The sequence below is a fragment of the Mauremys mutica genome, chromosome 18, assembly GCF_020497125.1.
Source record: "Mauremys mutica isolate MM-2020 ecotype Southern chromosome 18, ASM2049712v1, whole genome shotgun sequence".
Lineage (NCBI taxonomy): Eukaryota > Metazoa > Chordata > Testudines > Geoemydidae > Mauremys > Mauremys mutica.
Genome location: NC_059089.1, coordinates 28,937,322 through 28,959,320, shown reverse-complemented (window position 1 = coordinate 28,959,320; position 21,999 = coordinate 28,937,322). Strand labels below are relative to the sequence as shown.

Sequence of the window (21,999 nt, the reverse complement as noted above, 5' to 3'; positions counted from 1 at the left end):
TGTATTTTTAATTAATACTTCAACCTTAATTAAATTACATTTTTTCTGAAATAATTAACTAATGTGACATAAAGTCTGTCTGTTTAATTTCTTTCCAAGTATGCTCTGTAAGATATGATACTGACACCCTATAGGTAAGATCATATTAAATCACTCACGATAATATGGGGTGTCTAAATTCTATTAACATAGGCTCCTTTTTAAAAAGTATTGTATTCTTAAAAACAAAAATCCAAACATTTTCTGTTAGTTCTCAAAGCTCCCTGGTTTGGGATATTCAGTGACTGTTTCTTGACAAATGACCCAGCAAAATCTTAATCTTTGAATAATTAGCATAACCTTTAAAGGTTTCCAAAATGGTAAAATACAAATAAACTCAGTTTCTAAAAATTACATGGTTTGGGGAATTGGTAACAGAGACATAATTTTTCATCTCTACCTCATCTCTGATTTTCCCCCTTCAGTATATGAGTAACTCTGAAGGACCTCAGTGGGCCTCAGATTACCAGTGATCAAAAGTGGTCATTGTTTAGTAGCTGTTCAATGGTCTCTATGAAACATAAACTGATAGTTTGTTCACTAGGAATTAGACTGAGGAGTGCCTTTCCAGGCATCCTGTGTGAGTCAATGTTATCAACTGAGTAAACAGGTCAACTAGGTTGGGAGTCAGGAGACCCTGGCTCTCTTCCTAGATCTGTTGCTAACTTGCTATGTGACTTTAGTCAAGTCGCTTTACCTCTCTGCACCTCAGTATACCCTTCTGAAAAACAGGAATAATGATACCCTCCATTTTATAGCATGCTGAGATCTCTGGACAAAAAGTGCTGTATAAGAGATAAGTATGGGCATATTATATATTAACAAATAGACCAATGACTAGATGCTATGGATATTGATCTGTCTTTTAACATTAGCAGTAGCCCCCTCCTCCTAAGTGCTGGGGAAGCTTGAGCTATGGTTGCCATGCTCTACCTGTAGGAGTAGACTTCAGTCTGCATGGTGGTTAATCCAGTAATTTTCATTAGTATTTTTTAAACAATTAAATTTTGTATCTGAATAATTACACAGCTCCTGGATTGAATCAAAAATATGTCCAGCTTCCACAAACCACAAACAAGCAAGGCAGTACAGACCACACACAGAAAATGTTTCCTTTGCTCCACATGAAACTTTATTATGATTGATGTGTATCCACATCTGTCCCATTCAAAATTAATATACCCAGGCATGTGAACTGGAGAGGCTTATGAGTGTGAGGAAAATCCCACCAATTATCTATCTATTAATTCTATCTATCATGCATACATAATTAGTATGTGCAGGAGAGAGTTGTCAGATCTCTAGGGCAGGGACTGTCTTTCTGTTCTGTTTGTACAGCACCTAGCACAACCAGACCCTGCTCCTTGACTATGTTACAAAAAATAATAATAATATTACTCTGACTATGAGATAATAAAGCAATCATTATTTTAAAATGTATTGCTAATAATATTTTAAAAGCTCTTCAGAAACATGGCTTTACTATGCCAAAATGAGATTAAAAATATAAGATGAGCATTTTTCTATATTCATATAACTGAGAAATATGGTTTCTATAAAAAAACTGTCATATTTAAAACAGATATAGAGGCATTATCCCTTTCTGGTTTCAGTACTATGTCATAAATATAATAGGAACATTTGAAGTTCTGGGTTGTATTTCATCAGATACATCATGGTCTGTTTTTAGTGCCTAAGAAATCCCAAGAGAGGATAAAAATCAATGCATGCATAATGAACAGCACTGGCAGAATGTATCTCAAAAACAACATAAAGATATTGCTGTATCATACAATGAAGCACTTCTAGAGAAAGAATGCTCACAAATCCCAGTCTAAAAATGTACAAACATCTCTGGAGTGCTATAATTTTAAAGACATGAGTTTTATCATGAACAAATTAATTTGTGTGGATAGGATTAGGGTCACATGCTTTCATTCACGCATTTGCCAAAATGTGTTACTTTATTATAAAGCATTTTGTTGAAAGTTGCCCAAGAAGATTTTGCTATCTGGTTCTATGTGAAAATAAAATTAAAATCATTGAGATATTCTGTTTTAATTCCCGAAAGAGTGATTTGTCATTGTAAATATAAAATTCATGAAACAAAGTTATCATCTGTACTTGTTTTCCATTCACAGTCATAAATGTCAGCAGCTAAATAGGACCAGTTTTCTCCATCCACAGCATATGCAGCAAATAGACAACAATGGGAAATTATACAGCAAATAAGACAGCAGTCAATGAACCAGCTGGTACCATGCCACACAATGACTAAGCCAAATATAACATCATTTTTAATTTACTGCTCATTTATATAAAAATGCAAGTATCTAGGCATTCTGTTGCTCAGGGTTGTAATGCCTAATTGAATTAGGAGCCTAAGTCTCATTTTCAGGCACATGGGAACTACAATCCTATTTACTGTCAATGGGATTTTGGCTCCTATGGTTTTGTCTACACTGCAATTAAACACCTGCAGCTGCCCCATGTCAGCTGAATTGGGCTCATGGGCTACTTAATTTTAGTGTAAACGTTCAGCCTTGGGCTGGAACCCAAGCTCTGGGATCTGCCCCTTTTGCTGGATCAGCTGCCAGTGATCGATCCGGCGGGGGTCGATTTATCACGTCTAGACACGATAAATCAACCCGAGTGCTCTCCCATCAACTCCTGTACTCCACCGCCATGAGAGGCGCAGGCGGAGTCAAGGGGGGAGCAGCAGCAGTTGACTCACCGCGGTGAAGACACCACAGTAAGTTGATCTAAGTACGTCGACTTCAGCTACGTTATTCATGTAGCTGAAGTTGCATAACTTAGATCAAACACCACCACCCCCCAGTGTAGACCTGGCCTAGAACCTGGACTCCAGCCTGAGCCTGAATGTCTACACTGCCATTAAACAACCCCTTAATCCCAAACCCCACAAATCCAAGGAAGGTGACATGGGCCAGCCCCAGGTGTTTAATGGCAGTGTAGACATACCCCAAATGCCTAAATCTCTTTTGAAAATGAGATTGAGGCTCCTAAATTTGTTAGGAATTGTAACGGTGAGCATCACTATGCCTCAATACCTTTAAAAATCTGAGCCAAAGTGACTAGATGCTAACAGAAGTTTCCAGAGTTTCTCTCCTGGGCATACCATGAATCCATAGTGAAAGTTCCTGAACATTCAAATACAGTAAATCTCTTCTAAGATACACAGAATTGTAACATATACTTGTAAGAAATCTGCAAACAGGAACACCTTAGTATCAAAATAAATATCCTTATACTATCCAAAATAATCATAACTATTACATATTCTGTCCAGTATGTAATTCTGAGTAAGGGCTTGAGACATCCCCGAATGACAGTATGTTGAAAACTTCTCTTCTCCTGCTCCTGTTTAAATTAGCTAAAATCTTAAGGAGAGCAAACAACAGCCTGCAGGCTGGATCCAGCCCATCAAGGCTTTCAATCTGGCCCCCGAACCCCTCCTGCACCCCAACCCCCTGCCCTGAGCACCCCTCCTGCATCTCAACCCCCTACCCTGAGTCCCCTCCCACACTCCACACCCCCTCCTGTACCCCAACCCCTCTGCCCTGACCCCCCTCCTGCACCCCAACCACTTGCCCTGAACCCCTTCCTGCACACCAAAGCTCCTCCCACACCCCAACCCCCTGCCCCAGCCCTACAATTTCCCCACCCAGATGTGGCCCTCCGGCCAAAAAGTTTGCCCACCCCTGCCATAGAATGTATTCTGGCTGGGGTTTATTGTACAAGGAAGAGATGCCTGCCTTCACTAACCACAAAAACTTCTATCCTGTATTCACATAGTGATCACCAGTAAAAACAGCAGTTGTCAATACAGCAACGTTGCTTGCTAGTCCCAATATTAATTGTTCAGAAACTGTTTAGTAGAAGTTTTCAGCAATAACAGATGTCATCTCTACAAACAAATGAATTCAAATAAAATAAAACTGATTATGTTAATTAACTGTACAAGAAAGTGAAAAGGAAATCTACAAAATTCTCTACCACTACTTTATAAGACTAATAACAGCTAGCAAAAAGGTTATAGGTCAGCCTGCCAGTATGAACAGCAGCAGAGGCCTCACTGATACAAACCAAGATCAGATGGAGACAGATAATGATGTAACTCTGCCTCAGGCAAATCTGAAACAACAATTTACCACACAGTCTGAAATGTTGACCAGAACTCCTTCATTCCTCCCCAATAGTTAAAATAACACAAAACAAGAGTTTCTTGGATTCTTAATCAGCTGTAATATGCAGTCCGTGTTTATGTAAATTGACCAGAATTACAAAATAGATATCCTTACATTACATAAACTGAATGGGACACACTCTATAATGTAGAACACACAGCAATCAAAATCCAGCAGGTTTAATCTAAAATGGCTCTTCCAGGTGGTCATTTGTACCACTTTTTACACAGTATATAGGAAAAATAACTGCATGGTCATATATTCTCTCTGTAATAGAGACATATAAAAGAGACACTTTACCAAAATATTCTGCCTTGTGCAGGCTTTGCAGTGCACCACTTGAAAGAGACCCTAATCTTAACCACATGACAAATGAAAACTTTGCCAGCCTATAGTATTTTTAGCATCCTCTGTAACATTTACTTTCTGCATGGCTTCCAATTGCCAAGAGCACTTTCATTCATTATCTCCATTCATCAAGTCGCCCCGTGTAACTCAATATTTCTATTATATTTTTTGGGAGGAAAAGATTATGTTTGGCAAAAGTTATCTGCAGAAACTATGGCAACTAGAACTGTTGTCAGATCTCAAATATGCACTAACCAGTTTTGTTCATGAAATGCTGAATGATTGTAGTTCATGGAATTTTCTTCCTACTTTAGTAGGTAGATCCATAGCACTTCCTGAAAATCAGACCCTCAAAGTATCTCAAGTTCAATGCACAGAAATGGATATACCCAGAATTATTAGTCTCTTTTGACAATGTGCTTAAATGCATTAGTTCCACATAATATAGCTAGAACCTTCATGAAAATGGAAACTAAATTACATACACACACACACACACACTAGCTACTTGCAATAATTATGAAACTAAAATGTCTTGGCACAGGACAATGATTTTGGTGGGAAATTCAGATTCCTACTTAAATAAATATTCTTCTATTTTATAAGGAAAATGTGGATTGTGGTTTGCATGTGTTTCTTTCGCAGCTATGAAACAAGAAATTACTTCTTAAAATGCATACATAAAACAGTTTACTATATTTTTAATGATAAAAGCTGCTGATCAACAAAGTAATTCCATAAAAGAAACTACATTAAAGGAACATTAAGGCTGCATGGCTAAACAATCAAACGTTAAGAAATGTCAAAGTTTGCATACACAATCTTAATTCTGACCATGTATGCTATAATTATATAGTCACAAATGATTTTTTTAAAATAGACAATATCATATTTTTATACATTCTGAAATATACCCATAAAAACATAAGAATGGCCATACTGAGTCAGACCAATGGTCCATCTAGTCAATCTAATATCCTGTCTTCCGACAGTGGCCAATGCCAGGTGCCCCAGAGAGAATGAACAGAACAGGAAATCATCAAATGCATTGTAATAACTTGTGAGTTGCTTGCCATTTTCATATATTTAAACTGATATTTTTGTCTTAATGGTACAGTACGTCTTTATTGTCTTAGGGTCATATCCTGAAAGGTGGAAGCTGCAGATGCTAACAACACTTCAGGAGTCGACCCTTAGTTTATATATAAAGTTATGTGTGTCTGAAAGTTATGAGTGTTATCGTGGAAACTGTTACACAAAATTAATTACAGAGGTTGGGACCATTGCTCTTGTATAATCACAGAATCATAGAAATGTAGGGCTGGAAGGGCCCTCAAGAGGTCGTCTAGCCCATGCCTCTATGCTGAGGAACGATTAACTATGTCTAGACCATTCCTGACAGACGTTTCTCTAATCTATTCTTAAAAACCTCTCAAGTTGGAAATTTCACAATCTCCCTAGATACTCAGTTCCTGTGCCTACCTATCCTTATAGTTAGAAAGTTTTCCCTAATATCTAATCTAAATCTTCCTTGGGGAAGATTAAGCCCATTACTTCTCATCCAACCTTCAGTGGGCATGGAGAACAAGTGTTTACCATCCTCTTGATAATAACCTTTTACATATTTGAAGACTTATGTCCTCCACAACCTTCTCTAGACTAAATGTTGTATTCTCTCAACCTTTCCTCATAGATTATATTTTCCAAACCTCTTAGCATTTTTGTAGCTCTTCTCTGGGCTCTCTCCAATTTGTTTACCTCTTTCCTAAAGTATGGAGCCCAGAACTGGACACAAAACTCCAGATGAGGCCTCACCAGTGCCAAATAGAGTGGAACAATTATCTCCCATGCCTTACATATGGCACTCCTGTGCCAATTATTCCCCATTCTGCATTTGTGTATTTGATTTTTCCTTCCTAAATGCAGAACTTTGCACTTCTCTTTATGAATTTCATCTGGTTGATTTCAGACCAATTCTCCAATTTATTAATATCACTTTGAACTCTAACCCTGTACTCCAAAGTGCCTGCAACCCCTTCTGGCTTGGTAACATCCATACATTTTGTAATCATACTCTCCACTCTCAGCATTATAGGTCCTCCCAGTTTGACAATGAACTTACTCTTTGAGTAAGTCTTTCAAAATCAGGTGTGCACCCACTTTATAGTAATTTCATCTAGACCATATTTAATATGATATTTCATAATACATAAATCAATCTTAGAACATTCCTAAAAGCAGTGATCCCAGATTATCCTTTAATCCACTAACTGCTACTAAACATTAGAGGTTCATTTAGGTAGAACTAGGGACGTAAATATCCGTTTAAGAAATTAACTATTTAAACTACTAAAATTATGTCGTTTAAACAGTTAACTGATTAAAAGGAGAGCGGTTAGGGCCTATGTGGCTGGGGTTGCTCCAGCTGGCTAGTGCAGCTGGGGCTGGGGCCGGGGCCGCTCCAGCTGGCCGGCGCGCGGGGCTGGGGTCAGCTGGCGTGGCGCTGGCATCTGCCAGCTTGGCGCAGGACTGGCGTCGGTGGGCCAGTGCGGGGCTGGAGTTGGCGGGTCGGCCGGCTGGCGTTGGCTTGGGGTCAGCCAGCGTGGCATGAGGCTGGGTTCAGCAGACCAGTCGGGTGGCCTGGGGCTGGGGATTAATGGTTAGGGTTAGTTAACTGGTAAGACTAATGCTTACTGTTTAACCATTTTGTATTTTACATCGCTAGGTAGAACATATCTGTTGTCATGTCCATCAGTTCAGGCATATCCCTACATTTCACTGATTTCAGTAGGATGATAGCAGAAAAGCAAAAATAGTTCAAAACCACTGCATTTCCCATATCAAACCAAAAATCAGTTATATTAGAATAATTAAATGGTAGTAATTAAAAGGAACCATACTAGAGACCTCAGCACTGGCAGATATTTTGTTGACACAAACATTTTTATATCTAATTGAAAGTACATATTTGCATGATTATGAAATCCCAAGTCTGCAAATTTAAATTAGCGAGACCAAACACAGCTTTTTTCGTGAGTTTTTTTTAAATTGGATTCCTTTTAGTCTGAAACCATAACAACACTCTCTTTGACGTAGGAGCGCAAGCTATTTTTGAAGATTAACTGGTAACAGTGAGAGAGGAAGCACTATTCTATTCTATTCAGGTTCTCAACACCTTAGTATCTGAGCTCCTACAGTGATGTGATTCATCTCTCTCTCTCACCCTCTTCCCCAGAGAAGTACTGTGTGTGCAGAGTAGTGTTTGTTGTTTTTTTGTTTAGTTGGAGAGGGGTTGCTTGTTTTAAGTGTCATGATGCTTTGTGTTTGTGAAAGAAGGCAAGGTCAAAAAATAAGAACATAAGAAAGGCCGTACCGGGTCAGACCAAAGGTCCATCTAGCCCAGTATCTGTCTACCGACAGTGGCCAATGCCAGGTGCCCCTGAGGGAGTGAACCTAACAGGCAATGATCAAGTGATCTCTCTCCTGCCATCCATCTCCATCCTCTGACGAACAGAGGCTAGGGACACCATTCTTACGCATCCTGGCTAATAGCCATTTATGAACTTAGCCACCATGAATGTATGATGGTCCTTAGTTCCTGTAGAAGTTTGTTCCACAACAGCTCGGAACTCATTATTTTTCTTTCTTACAAACCTCACTGTATTTTTAAGTTGAAATAAAATAAACACTGCACAGTCAAGTTAAATGTGTTGAACCAGATATTGGAAAGAAATACAATGTCATCTGTCTCCTGCATTTTAACACAATAAAACACAGATATTAAAACAGAGTGCTGCATCTTCATTTAAGCAGCCAAGAACATGTACTTGTATCTGCAGCAAGAAAGGAAATTGGGCTCAGAAGCAGCATTCTACTCACAGGACTATGCTGCTGAGGACAAAGCGAAATACAAAAATCAAATAACTTGGACACAGACCAAAAAACCCAAACACCCACTTTTGATTGGGTTCTTGAGTATTTACAAAAGGCTTTTTAAAATATCAAAAAGTTCACCTAAACTAAGCTACAATTTATGGAACAAGTGGCACAGACTGTCCACTGCTAGTGAGTTAATACAGGGGATACAATGTGAACTAAGCTAACTTGTTGTTATCATCTTATTTACGTGCATGCAAAACAATGGCAAGTCTTTATAACAGAAGTATTTGTTCTGTATAAACTTAAAACTATTTTTAATTATAATAGCAACATACAATTTAGTATCATCCCAAAGATGAATGCTTCACTAAATCCTCTCTTTTCTCTCTCAGTCTGGACTTTGAAGGGATCACTGACTTGTGAGTCTTGTTAATTTAACTTTTCTGTTTTTTTTGGCAAAAATATGAGCACAGTAGCAAAGCTACTAGAGCTGTCTGACTAAAGATTTCTGAAAACAATGCTGTACAAATTCTATCTAGGTTCTTATACCGGACCAATTAGTGAGGAATCTGAGTACCTTCACATTAAGAATATTTTCTTTGAGCTAGAAACTTAAAAAAAAAAAAGTCTAATCTCTTTAAAATAGCTGCTTTATGGCCTCCATACCTGAAACCAGTGTGTTGCACCCTAGCAAATAGGGTAGCTTTCTTTCTCCTCTGTGTGTGGAGTATATCATACCACATTTTTGATCCATTAATTGTTTTTTGCTTGCCTTCAGATATCAGTGTGACAATGCCAACGTCTATAATGATATATTATATTGCTGAGTCTACTGTTGATCTTCATGCCAATGTTATTTTTGGGGGCAGCTCAGCTGGAAAATCCCCCATCCAGAACAGAAGCCAAAGTCAACTTGACTGTTTTATTACTAAAAGGAAAAAGATCTGCCTGTCCACTACATAGCTCAGTTCTGGCCTCTTTACAAATGTTGATCAAACATTCTTGTACTATAATAATCCCTCAGTTCCCTTAAAAATTGATCCGGACTAGTTACTTACTGATAATAGTTTTATCATTTCATTCTATCAGCTCACTCACTATAATCATAGAAACTGAACAAAGCTGTCCATGCAGCCATTTCTAATATCTCCACCATGATGTTATGCAGGCACCAAAATATTAAAATTCAAAATATAGTTACTAAGCAAGTGGATCCTGGATTCACAAATGTTTCTGATTTTCTTTTTGCAACATACCTAGGTGTTCAGATGGGCATAGTTGGCTTACACTGAATTTTTGCAAAAGGATCAACAAAAAATCCAGAATTCTACTGGGCACTTTTTACCAATCAAAAATTGTCCTTCCTGGACACTCAGATGCTGCCCCCTTAGGAAATCAGATATTTTAAAGGAATGACAGCCTTTCCACACAGGATGTTTTTTAAATCTATTTTTGTTTTACTTTACATTCTGTTATATATTTCCAGACATTCATTATCCTGAGATTTCTCTCAAATGTTTTTACTATATAGATTTTGTCTTTAAAAGTTAATTTTAAAAGTACCAGTTTTTTCTATATTTAACATCTATTTTCCCTTATTTTGTTTTTTTAAAAACTATTGTTGCAATTTTCAAAAGCGTCTAAATGACTGAAACAAATGGAGTTGTGCTCTTATGTCACTTCTTAGATGATTTTGAAAATTCTAGCTTGTATAAAGGGCATCAGGCTTTGGGGTGTATACATGCATCCCAGTGTGCCTGTTATAACTCTTTGGCCATTTAAAACAGGAAACTGTAGCTGCAGGCAAATGGCTAATACAAGCATGTAACCCAGGGGTAGGCAACCTATGGCACGTGTGCCAAAGGCGGCACGCGAGCTGATTTTCAGTGGCACTCACACTGCCCGGGTCCTGGCCACCAGTCCAGGGGGCTCTGCATTTTAATTTAATTTTAAATGAAGCTTCTTAAACATTTTAAAAACCTTATTTACTTTACATACAACAACAGTTTAGTTATGTATTATAGACTTATAGAAAGAGACCCTCTAAAAACATTAAAATGTATTACTGGCACACGTAATCCTTAATTTAGAGTGAATAAAAGACAACTCGGCACACCACTTCTGAAAGGTTGCCAACCCCTGATGTAACCTATAAGAAACCAGGTTTAAGGCTTCTTTCCTCTAGGGCTAGGGCAGCAGACAGGAAGAACCCTGAGTCAGGGAAGTCCTAGGGGTGTGCGTCTCCATTAGTAGTCCTTCCAGGGCAGTGCTTAATTTGTAATGAAAGAGGTGCCAGGGCTCAAGCAATTTTTTAACTTTTGTAACTGTCAGAGGTGCTGGGGCTATGAACTGCCAAGCCTAGAGCCCTAATAAAAATTAAGCACTGGTCCCAGCAGCTAACAGGAAGGGGTATACGCTCTCCCTTCCCAGCTGGCTGGATGGTACACAAATATTATGAATTAATTTGCTTTTGTTTGAAAATAAACCCAGCCTTGAAGAAAGGGTCTTGGACTGCATGGTTGTTGGGAACTTTATTCTACCTTACCCAGCCACTGAGTTTGCCCACTAGCTTACACACCTTAAAGAAGCTAACTTCTGAATTTCTGACCTGTCACATCTCGGAGAGACACTTCACCACAAGACACAATCCAGAGGGGAGTCTTCAAACAAGGACATGCTTAATGGGACTCAGTCTCCCTGACAACACAAATCCTATGCTTAAGAGCAAGGGAATTTCCCATATGCTTCCAAGTGATCTTACCTGCTACTCTGCCTTCCCTGAACTATCCCCCTAAATATGACTGCATCTGCATTTGTAGTGAATACCTTTCTCCTACCTTACTTGGATACTGTGAATTCTTTTTGCCAGGTGGTAGAACAATGTCATGCTCCAAACTTTAAACCTACACTCCATACTTTACACTATGCATCCCTTCATCACACTATTAAATCCAAATCACCAGCATGCATGCAAGTCTGAACATACTAGAAGTATTTTCTTCCTTTATAATTGCACTTCTACTACTATTTAGCCTTCCACAATTCCAAGTATTCTTTATGCTGAATAAGACTAAAAATTATGGTTATGATTTAAAAAATAGATTGCATAATCTGCCATGTTTTATATACTGCATAATGAAAACATGCAGGTAGCCAAGGTCAATAAATTAATACACCGTGTAAACAGCATACACAATATGGTTTGCCAAGGAATAAATTAAGTAAAAGGGCTCAAGAACCTCGTGACACCAAATGAAGCCCAGGTCCGTGCAAGCACACTACTGGACATTACACCTTCCATATGCAAAGGTGAAAATATGTGTTTTTTAGGGAAACAGTTATGCATAATACTTGGCAGAAGCATGTCTAGTACATGCCAGGAAAAAAATGTTCCACATTCAAATATTTCCAGAAGACAAAGACGACAAGCACAATTATTTTCTGAATGCATAGTGTTTCTATTTTAAAACAGGACCGTGGAAAGACTGTCTACAGGCATTAGAAGATGGCCATGACACCAGTTCCATCTACCTTGTGAAACCTGAAAATACAAATCGACTTATGCAGGTCTGGTGTGACCAACGACACGACCCTGGTGGCTGGACCGTCATTCAGAGACGACTCGATGGATCAGTCAACTTTTTCAGAAACTGGGATACTTACAAGGTTAGGACAAATGAAACTTGTTTTCTCTTTCCTGTCTTAATGGGAGATTTAGAATTAAGAGCTTAGCAGAACTGAAAAAATAATTAGACATGTGAATAATGAGACCATCCACAGCTATGTTAGATAGGATACAACTACTTTTATAAGGAGTATACACTTATGCTTCAGGTTATAAACCAACCACTAACTGATAGGTTGGCAAGAAACTTCCAAATAGACAGATTATTCCACGAGTGTCCACTACATGATCTCTTGTACCTTCCTCTGAAAAATTTTGTAGTGGTGTCAAGTGCTGAAACATACTTAGGGCCAAGGTGAAGTTGCACTGGAATTTCAAAATATGCCCATGTAGTCATTATCAAGGTGCCATGGTTAAGGATGCATTGAGATTTAAAAGTAAAACATATATGCAATAGTAATCTATTTGTCACTATTTCTTCACAGCAAGGATTTGGTAACATAGATGGAGAGTACTGGCTGGGTTTAGAAAATATTTATTGGCTAACAAATCAAGGCAACTACAAACTGCTTGTAACAATGGAAGACTGGTCAGGTCGAAAAGTATTTGCTGAATATGCCAGTTTCAGACTGGAGCCAGAGAGTGAATATTACAAGTTGAGACTGGGTCGTTACAATGGCAATGCTGGGGATTCTTTCACTTGGCACAACGGGAAGCAGTTCACCACACTGGATAGAGACCATGATGTATACACAGGTATGAAGTGTTTAACAAGAAAAAAAACCAAAGGAAAATGGCAAGTCATAGAATGACATGATAGAAAATTACATTTAAACATATAATTAAAAACATTTTAAAAAGTGAAAAACAAACCGCTCTGATGATACACAAATTAATCTGGTAATCTAATGATTTTCATTGACAGATGACAAAACAAACTTTTTAGTTTAAATATTTGATGTTATTTTAAAAATTAAGGCCTGGATCCTGAAACAGGATCCTTACAGGTGAATCTTGTACTAAAGTGGAGCTCCACTGAAGAGTCCATTTGCATGGTTTTGATTGCAAGATTGAGGACTGTAAAAGGAAGGTTTTGTGTGCCTTGCTGCTTACATCATCAGACTGATAGATTTAAAAATATACAGACATTAAAACTGTTTTATGAAAGTTTTGCTAGTCTGCTTACTGCAAGATTTTCAGTTTCTATACTCAATAACAGTCTGCTTTTCATTATAGGTAACTGTGCTCATTATCAGAAAGGAGGATGGTGGTACAATGCCTGTGCTCACTCAAACCTCAATGGAGTCTGGTATCGGGGAGGACACTATCGTAGTCGATACCAGGATGGTGTTTACTGGGCTGAGTTCCGTGGCGGATCATATTCACTAAAGAAAGTTGTTATGATGATCAGGCCTAATCCCAACACATTCCACTGAAAGAATTTTTTTCCTCTTTTAATTTTCTGTTTAAAACAGAACAATGAAATGGCATATGTCTTTATAGCAGCAAGGAATGTAAGATATTGTACATTTATTGCTAAAATTTGAGGACTTGTATATTGTATTTTCAACATTCATTCCAGCAAAAATATACAATGTAAGTGATATAACAACATTCAGATCATCTTTCTTTGTACCAAAAATACCGGTAATTAAGGTTCCTGTTTCTAGAACTGGGAGTTGAGATGGACTGTAGATAACACTTCTGGGTTTTATTCCCTGTAAATTAAGTCTAGATGCTAAAAATCTTGCCACAGCATCTAAATATTCTGTATGTTGTATTATGTATAAATATTCTCAAATACAGTACAATCTGTACAGTAAGAGTTTTATTCTTATTAGTAGGGATCATTTGACACAGGAAATGACATCCTTTGAAACTATGTAGCTGGTATATGTACTGTAGGGTATTAGTGGTATTATTCCTAATTTAATTTTTGTTAAATCACTAAATCATTTCAGTTTGTGGGCAGACACCCAAATAGTTACCATAATGATTAATCCAGTCCTTCATTTTCACTTTTCTCTTGATGTACATGCCATCATTCTCAAAGCTGACCTCTGATACAAACATTTTTGATCAAGGAAGGAAAATGAGTGTTTTTAAATTTAACTGCCTACATGTATTTATAAAGTAATCCAAACTTATAATGGCTATTGCATATTATATAGCCAACATGAATAATGTTAATGTTCATATAAAATAATAGCCTAAATATTTAACATTATTTTATACCTGAGCTACGTCATTACCTGCTGTGTAGCCACTGTAATCAGAAAATGGCTACAAATTAAAGGGGCTATCCAACTTTGCAGGCAAATGATGGATACCGATCTATATTCTATTTAATGTCCTTAGCCACAAGGTTAAGATTCTTGGAAGAAAATATTTGTAACCAAGAACAATTATATTTGCCATATTTCACAATTATTAATGAGTATATTGTATGTCAACATATTAAAAATAATTACTCACTCATATTTATAAATAAAATCAATTGTGGAAACTTGGAGAATTTTAGAATTCTGCTGAGGTAGCTATGTAGACTAGATGATTGTTGCAAATTAGAAAATACAGTGAAAACCATAAAATGTAGTGAAAGAATGTCTGAGAAAAACAAAAAAAGCTCTTGCTCTCTTCCCTTATTACCTCATTGTTTCTTTACAAATGTATGATGTGCATTAAAAACTGATGATGCCTGATGTAGCATGTGTTGTATATAAATGAAAGTAGGGTTTTTAATATATTATCGGATTATCCTTGTAATATTGCAAATTGGTAATAAAGCAACAAATGCTATTTTGATGTATTTAGATTCATTCTGGTGTTTCAGTTCAGACTAACATTCAAAGTACAGGAAATGATTTAGTGCCACACAAGTCTACCATTGTTAATTTAAATCAAATCCGTTCTGACTTTTAATTCTACACCAATAATGATTTGCTTTTTCCATTAAATGAATTGTCTACACATTTCAAGATCTACCAACAGCAGCTTCCTGCTGAGACAAGTACTGAACACCTCTTACCATCTCAGTCAAAGGGGAGAATATCTTTTGGATCAGCTGGTAGGGCTGCTTCCTATGGTCCACAAGGCTCATGATTCATGTCTTAGTTCCAGTAGTGCTCAAGATGCATACTCAACTAGTCCAGCTACCAGATGGGGGAACCTGGTTAATTAGTTAACTCCTAAACAAGGACTCTGTTAATTGTTTCTATCTGCTCTAGTTTCTGGACATTGGTTATCCCTAAGGGATTGAGACCATGACAAAACCAAACGTCGTATTTCTATAAAAACTCTTGTTCCTATTCAGCTGGAAAACAATTCACAGCATTTTCACCCAGAAGTTTGTATTCTAAAGAACAGTTACTTACCTTACAGTAACTGTGGTGGCTCTTAAGAATGTGTGTCAATGTGGATCCCACTGTAGGTGACTGGCAAGCAGAGTCCCCCCTGGATGGTGAGAGTGAGGAGTATCAGCTGAATCGGTCAAACAAAGATTGACGTACTGCTCACCTGAATTTGGCACCTAATTTGGCAGCCACATCATGGGCATAATGTTTCACAAAAGTCAGTGGGTTACTCCACGTTGCAACCTTGCAGAGCTCAGAGACTGGAATGTTTCTGAAGCAGGCAATAGATGCAGCTTGTGCTCTGAAACAATGTGCCTCGATATTCGAAGGGATAAGTTAACCAGCCAGCTGATGGCAGACTGAAATCTACTGTGTGATTCCCTTGGGAGAATTTCTGCAAAGAGATGTCTTGGCCTTTGGTTGGACCAGAAGTTGCCACAAAGGGGTGAGGAGGAGACCACTGAAATGGCTTGGCCCTATTAAGGTAATACAACAAAGCTCTGGATAAGTCAGGATAGGCAGTTTCTTCTCTCTGGGTATCAAGTGTGGCTTCAGGAAGAAGACTGGCAAGGTTCAAGTGAAAGTCTGTCTCTGAAGTTGTCTTGAACTTGGGGTGTAGTCTCAACACAACCTTTTCTCTATGTCCAAAGGTGGTCCAACCATGAGACCCTAGAGCTTGCTGACTCTGAGCTGACACAATGTCCACCAGAAAGAGAGTCTTGATGGTGAAGTGGTGTATGTAACATTCTGGTAGTGGCTCAATGAGAGGCTCCATGAACTTCCTGAGGACAACATTAACATCCCCTGAGGAAGCTGGGTCTCTACCTCCAGGGTTTGAAGGAGGCCCTTAAGGAATTTCAATACCCTTAGATGCGAAAAGAGAGTGTGTGACTGCATCCATGCATGATACACTGATATTGCTGCAAGATGGACCTCTCCTGGGGATCAGGAGCACCAAAGATGGTGCTCTATGGACAGAGTCCAATGTGCCCCTTGACCATGCTGATGAGTCCTAGGAGCGAGATGGGTTGCTGATGAGAAGAAAGGCTGATGTCGCCTGTTGTATCTCACACACTTCTTGGCATGATACTCAGTGTGTCTGGGAGGGTAGGATGGAGTGCATGGTCCCTGCTGTGACTGAGGACAGTAGTACTGGAGGTATGGTGTAGAGATGTAAATCCCCAAGGTGAGTAGGGTAGCTTCTGAGTCCTTCAGCAAGTGAAGAGTGCTGTTAGTCAGTCCACTTTGTGAAGAGCTCTAGTCTTCTAAGGGAAGTCCTTGATAGTGGCCGGTACTTCTCCTGGGATGCCTGATGCTTGGAGCCATGATACCTGCTGCATGGTCATGATGGTGGCCATACATCTGGCGTCTGAGGCATCCATTGACACTGTAAGCCTGTCTTGACCAGTAGTTGGTCCTCCTTAATTATGTCTTTAGGCTGCTCTCTTTTGTCATGAGGGAGCTCTGCTAGGAAGGGAGTCTATCATAGAGTGGCTGTCTCCTTTAATGGGAATCAGGGCCCAGTCTACCTGTGCAAGTTTCTTTAAAAACAAACATCTCAGCCCTGCCTGTGCCATAATTAGCCAACTCCTAGCCTGAGAGGATGGAGTCAGGTGATCACCTAATGATCAGAAAAAAGGTTGATGAAACTCAGAGAGAGGAATTACTGGGAGTAGGTTGGGCTCATGTGGAAGGCCCTAAGGCTGGGTCTGCAGAAATCAGGAAACTCCTGTCAGAGGGATTCCAGGGAAAGCAGCATGGGAGTCAGTTCTCTACAGTGGAACAAGGAAAGAACTGAAAAATTAGCCCAGGAGGCAGGCTGGAGAGTAGCCCAAGGGGGCTGGAAGAACCTTTTGTTTGGACTTTCAGTTGGACTTTTGTTTTCCCAGGGGAAATTTGCTTAATGACTTGGCTGGAGGGCCAGCCACATCACCAACTCTGAGCTGTGCAGGAAAGGGGAGCTACGAGAGGAGGAAACTAAGGCAGGGACTGCCTGCTGCACCATGTTTAACCAGCAGACGGCACAATGGGGCACTCCATGTCAGAGGCACTCTGTCCTAATTGTCAAAGTCATGCTTAGCCAGTAAGGACTGGCAATTAGCCACATATATTTGCAATGAAGCTGAAGAGCACGGACCAGAAGTGGACAGGATGTCACACAGCCTGTGGTGATCACTGTTTTGATCTCTAATGTTTTGGCACTCCTCACAAGCAACTCCTGAAACGCTTTATAGTCATCCAGTGCCAGTAGCAATGCAAAGGCTATCACTCTGTCCAGTGACGAAGTAGAGAGATACTTTGGTGGTGAGATGAGGCATTATGTTGCTCTGCCCATTAATGACTTGGCTGGAGGGCCAAGCCACATCACCAGCTCTGAGCTGTGCAGGAAAGGGGAGCCACCAGAGGAGGAAACTGGCTCGTCCCCTGTTCAAGGATGCTGGTGAGGAGAGAGACCTCTGTCTCAGTGATGGAGTCTGGCTTCACAATGCCTGTGAGGGCGTGCCCCAATAAAGCTACAGTACACCCAACTTGCTGGTTGCTGACTGGACCAAATGCCATTCTTGGAGGGCTGATGGCAGCTAAGACCTGTAGGAAAAACGTGTAGGTCTCTGGGCCGCACCAACTGCAGATTTTAGGGGGGGAAGGTTCTGTGTTCAGTAACAGGGAGAACATATGTCCTGCTGACAGTGAAGAGGAACAGGTCTCCTCTAGAGGCAGTGCCAACGTGTAAGGTGCCTTCAGGTCTGTAGTGGTTCCAGTAGGTATCTCGGTGGATCTGGGCCTACCCTAAGGCTGGAATCAATTTTGCAGGAAGCATCGGAGCCAGGATCAGTGCTAGCAGAGTCTACTGTGTTGCAGGCTGCTCCTTCTCTCCAGCCCTCAATGCCATGGGTGGCTTAGAGGACTTCTGTCTGGTGGCCTTGTTATGCCTGTCCCAGTGGGAGAACACTGAGCTCCTTCTTAAGTTTCTGCCTCAGCACTTGGAGTGGACCCTTTCAGTCCCCAAGTTGGACTGTGAAGGTGTTGGTGTCAGCTTTGATGCTGATGTTAAGGTTGACTTTGGTGACGTATTCTCCCCAATAGCCTTAGGCATCATCTGTCTACTTGACAAGGTGCTCAATGACGATGATTTGTCCACTTGTAGGTCTCTGGGACTTGTTTCCTCAAGGCCTGAAGAGACCTTCATGGATTGTTCAAAAAGGTGAAGATTCAGCCTTGCACATTTTCAAAGAGAAAAACAAGCTTTCTGAGCATCTGCTCAGAATCTGAGATTATCCCAACAGAAGAGACATCTACTGTGCCCAGCCATTAAGGGGATTAGCAGAATAGGCAGGGCTAACATGGGAGTTTTGTGAGGGAGTTCTCCAGGTGAAGGAGGAGCAATTATGTGACCCTTGGGGTAAGTTTGTTGTCTGCAGTGTTTGTGGTACGCTTGCTGCTTGATTGAAATATACCATGTAGTCCGTTTGTTTGGGAGACCGTGTGCTGACCGTCTGTGTGCTGAGCCTAGCAGCCTACTAGGTAAGGCTGAGAGCTTCTTAACGAGGCTTTGATCTCTAAGAACTTTTAGTACCTATCAACTCTTAACCAGGGGGCAGGGCTACTCAGGAAGACCAGGGCTTTAAAAAGCCCACTCCTAAGTGACCAGAGGAGCTAGCGAACAGGGGAGTTCTGCAAGGGATTTTACAAGTGGAGCATGACAGGGGCCTAGGTAACGTTCTTTAAACATAAAGCCAAAACCAACCCCTGATAAAAACAAAAACAACAACAAAGAAATGAGCTTCAGGAGTAAAAAGAGAATGCAGGCAGAAGTCCAGCAACAGAGTGGGAGCTATCCAGTTTACTGCACCCAATGCAGCATGTATGATTACGTGTCCTATGGGCGGCTGGCATATGTGTGCATTCGCTGCAAGGAGCTCCTGGCCCTCAGAGACCGTGCAAGGGCTTTGGAGACCGGAGGGCTGAACTGGAGGAGCTAAGTGAGGTACATAGATGAGACTTTCTGGGACACAGTAGAACGATTCCACCCCCAGCCTGATAGCCTCTGTACTGTTGAGGAGGATGAAAGTCTCAGGATTGGAGTACATGCAACTGGAGCAGAGGGAAATGATTCCATAGTTGAGACCCTCCTTCCGAATTATGTTGTGGTGTCTTCTTACACTGAGGATACCTCTCTGGGGGAGGGAACGCCAGTTATTAGGAAGAGACAGGTAATAGTTATGGGGGATTCGAACATTAGAAACATAGATAGCTGGGTTTGCGATGACTGAGAGAACTGCATGGTGACTTGCCTGCCTGGTGCGAAGGTTGCGGATCTCTCAAGACATCTAGATAGATTTATGTGTAGTGCTGGGGAGGAGCTGGTGGTCGTGGTACATGTGGGTACCAATGATATAGGAAAGGATACGAGAGAGGTCCTAGAGGCCAAATTTAGGCTGCTAGGTAAGAGACTGAAGTCCAGGACCTCCATGGTAGCATTCTCTGAAGTGCTTCCAGTTCCACAAGCAGGGCCAGTTAGACAGGCAGACCTGCAGAGTCTCAATGTGCAGATGAGACAATGGTGTAATGAGGAGGGGTTTAGATTTATTAGGAACTGCAGAAACTTTTGGGAAAGGAGGAGCCTCCACCTAAACCAAATGGTACCAGATTGCTGGCACTTAAAATTAAAAAGGTTGAAGAACAGTTTTTAAACTAAAGGCTGGAGGAAAGCTGACAGGTGCAGAGAAGCACGTGGTTTGGACAGAGACATCCCTTAGGGGAGGATCCATTAATGGAGATTCCCTATGTCCTAATAAGGAAGAGAGGATGGAAGACGATAAATATTGCTAGGATCTGATGAGAAACAGTCAAATGAAAAAAAGTCCCATTCAATAACATCATGTAATGGCAGACAGCTAAAAAGTGACAAGTTTTTAAAGTACTTATATACCAATGCTAGAAGTCTAAATAATAAGACAGGCAAACTGGTTGAAACTAAAATAAAGAACAAAATTGTCAGACACATAGATGAACATAATTTGTTTTGGAAGAGCCAACATGGTTTTTATAAAGGGAAATCATGCCTCACCAATCTACTAGAATTCTTGAGGGGGTCAACAAGCAAGTGGACAAGTGGGATTCAGTGGATAGAGTGTACTTAGATTTTCAGAAAGCCTTTGACAAGGTCCCTCTCCAAAGGCTTTTAAGCAAAGTAAGTTGTCATAAGAGGGAAGGTCCTCTCATGGATTGGTAACTGGAAAAAAGATCCGAAACAAAGGATAGGAATAAATGGTCAGTTTTCAGAATGGAGAGAGGTAAATAGTGGTGTCCCTGAGGGGTCTGTACTGGGATCAGTCCTATTCAACATATTCATAAGTGATCTAGAAAAAGGGGTAAACGGTGAGGTGGAAAAATTTGCAGATGATACAAAACTACTCAAGATAGTTAAGTCCCAGGCAGACTGTGAAGAGCTACAAAAGGATCTCACAAAACTAGGTGACTGGGCAACAAAATAGAAGATGAAATTCAATGTTGATAAATGCAAAGTAATGCACATTGGAAAACATAATCCCAACTATACATATAAAATGATGGGGTCTAAATTAGCTGTTATCACTCAAGAAAGAGATCTTGGAGTCATTGTGGATAGTTCTCTGAAAACATCCACTCAGTGTACAGTGGCAGTCAAAAAAGCAAACAGAATGCTGGGTGTCATTAAGGGATAGATCAGACAGATCATATTGCCTTTATGTAAATCCATGGTACACCCACATCTTGAATACTGTGTGCAAATGTGGTCACCCCATCTCAAAAAAGATATATTGGAATCTGAAAAGGTTCAGAAAAGGGCAACAAAAATTATTAGGGATATGGAATGGCTTCCGTATGAGTAGAGATTAATAAAACTGGGACTTTTCAGCTTGGAAAAGAGATGACTAAGGGGGATCTGATGGAGGTCTATAAAATCATGACTGGTGTGGAGAAAGTAAATAAGGAAGTGTTATTTACTCCTTTTCATAACACAAGAACTAGGGGTCACCAAATAAAATAGGCAGCAAGTTTAAAACACACAAAATGAAGTATTTCTTCACACAATGCACAACCAACCTGTGGAACTCTTTACCAGAGGATGTTGTGAAGGCCAAGACTATAACAAGGTTAAAAAAAAACTAGATACATTCATGGAAGATAGGTCCATCAATGATTATTAGCCAGGATGGGTAGGGATGGTGTCCCTAGTCTGTTTGCCAGAAAATGGGAATGAGCAACAGGAAATGAATCACTTGATGATTACCTGTTCTGTTCATTCCCCCTGGGGCACCTGGCATTGGCCACTGTCGGAAGATGGGATACTGGGCTAGATGGACCTTTGGTGTGACTCAGGATGGCCTGTTCCTATGTTCTTATCTCAGAGAGACGGCCCTACAGCTCCTCCCTTCAGTATGTTTCTTTCACTTCTCCCCAGGCCTAGATTACCTCTTCATCCACAGAACTAGTCTGCCCCCTTCAGCTGTTACAGCCAATATATATATAGCAGCTGCACCTGTGCCAGCCAATCAACTGCTTT

At 40.1% G+C, this 21,999-nt stretch overlaps 2 protein-coding genes across 7 annotated transcripts in view; one reads left to right on the top strand and one right to left on the bottom strand.

Moving 5' to 3' along the window:
• The window catches only part of ANGPTL2 (angiopoietin like 2), a 40,873-nt gene extending 26,021 nt beyond the window's left edge, over positions 1-14,852 (top strand). The window contains exons 3-5 of the mRNA XM_044992951.1: positions 11,947-12,140; positions 12,585-12,855; positions 13,336-14,852. Coding sequence (XP_044848886.1) covers positions 11,947-12,140; positions 12,585-12,855; positions 13,336-13,535 — 665 coding nt within the window. The 3' untranslated portion in view covers positions 13,536-14,852. The remainder of the gene's footprint in view (positions 1-11,946; positions 12,141-12,584; positions 12,856-13,335) is intronic.
• RALGPS1 (Ral GEF with PH domain and SH3 binding motif 1) overlaps positions 1-21,999 on the bottom strand; it is a 394,703-nt gene that overhangs the window by 212,155 nt on the left and 160,549 nt on the right. The window lies entirely within an intron of this gene.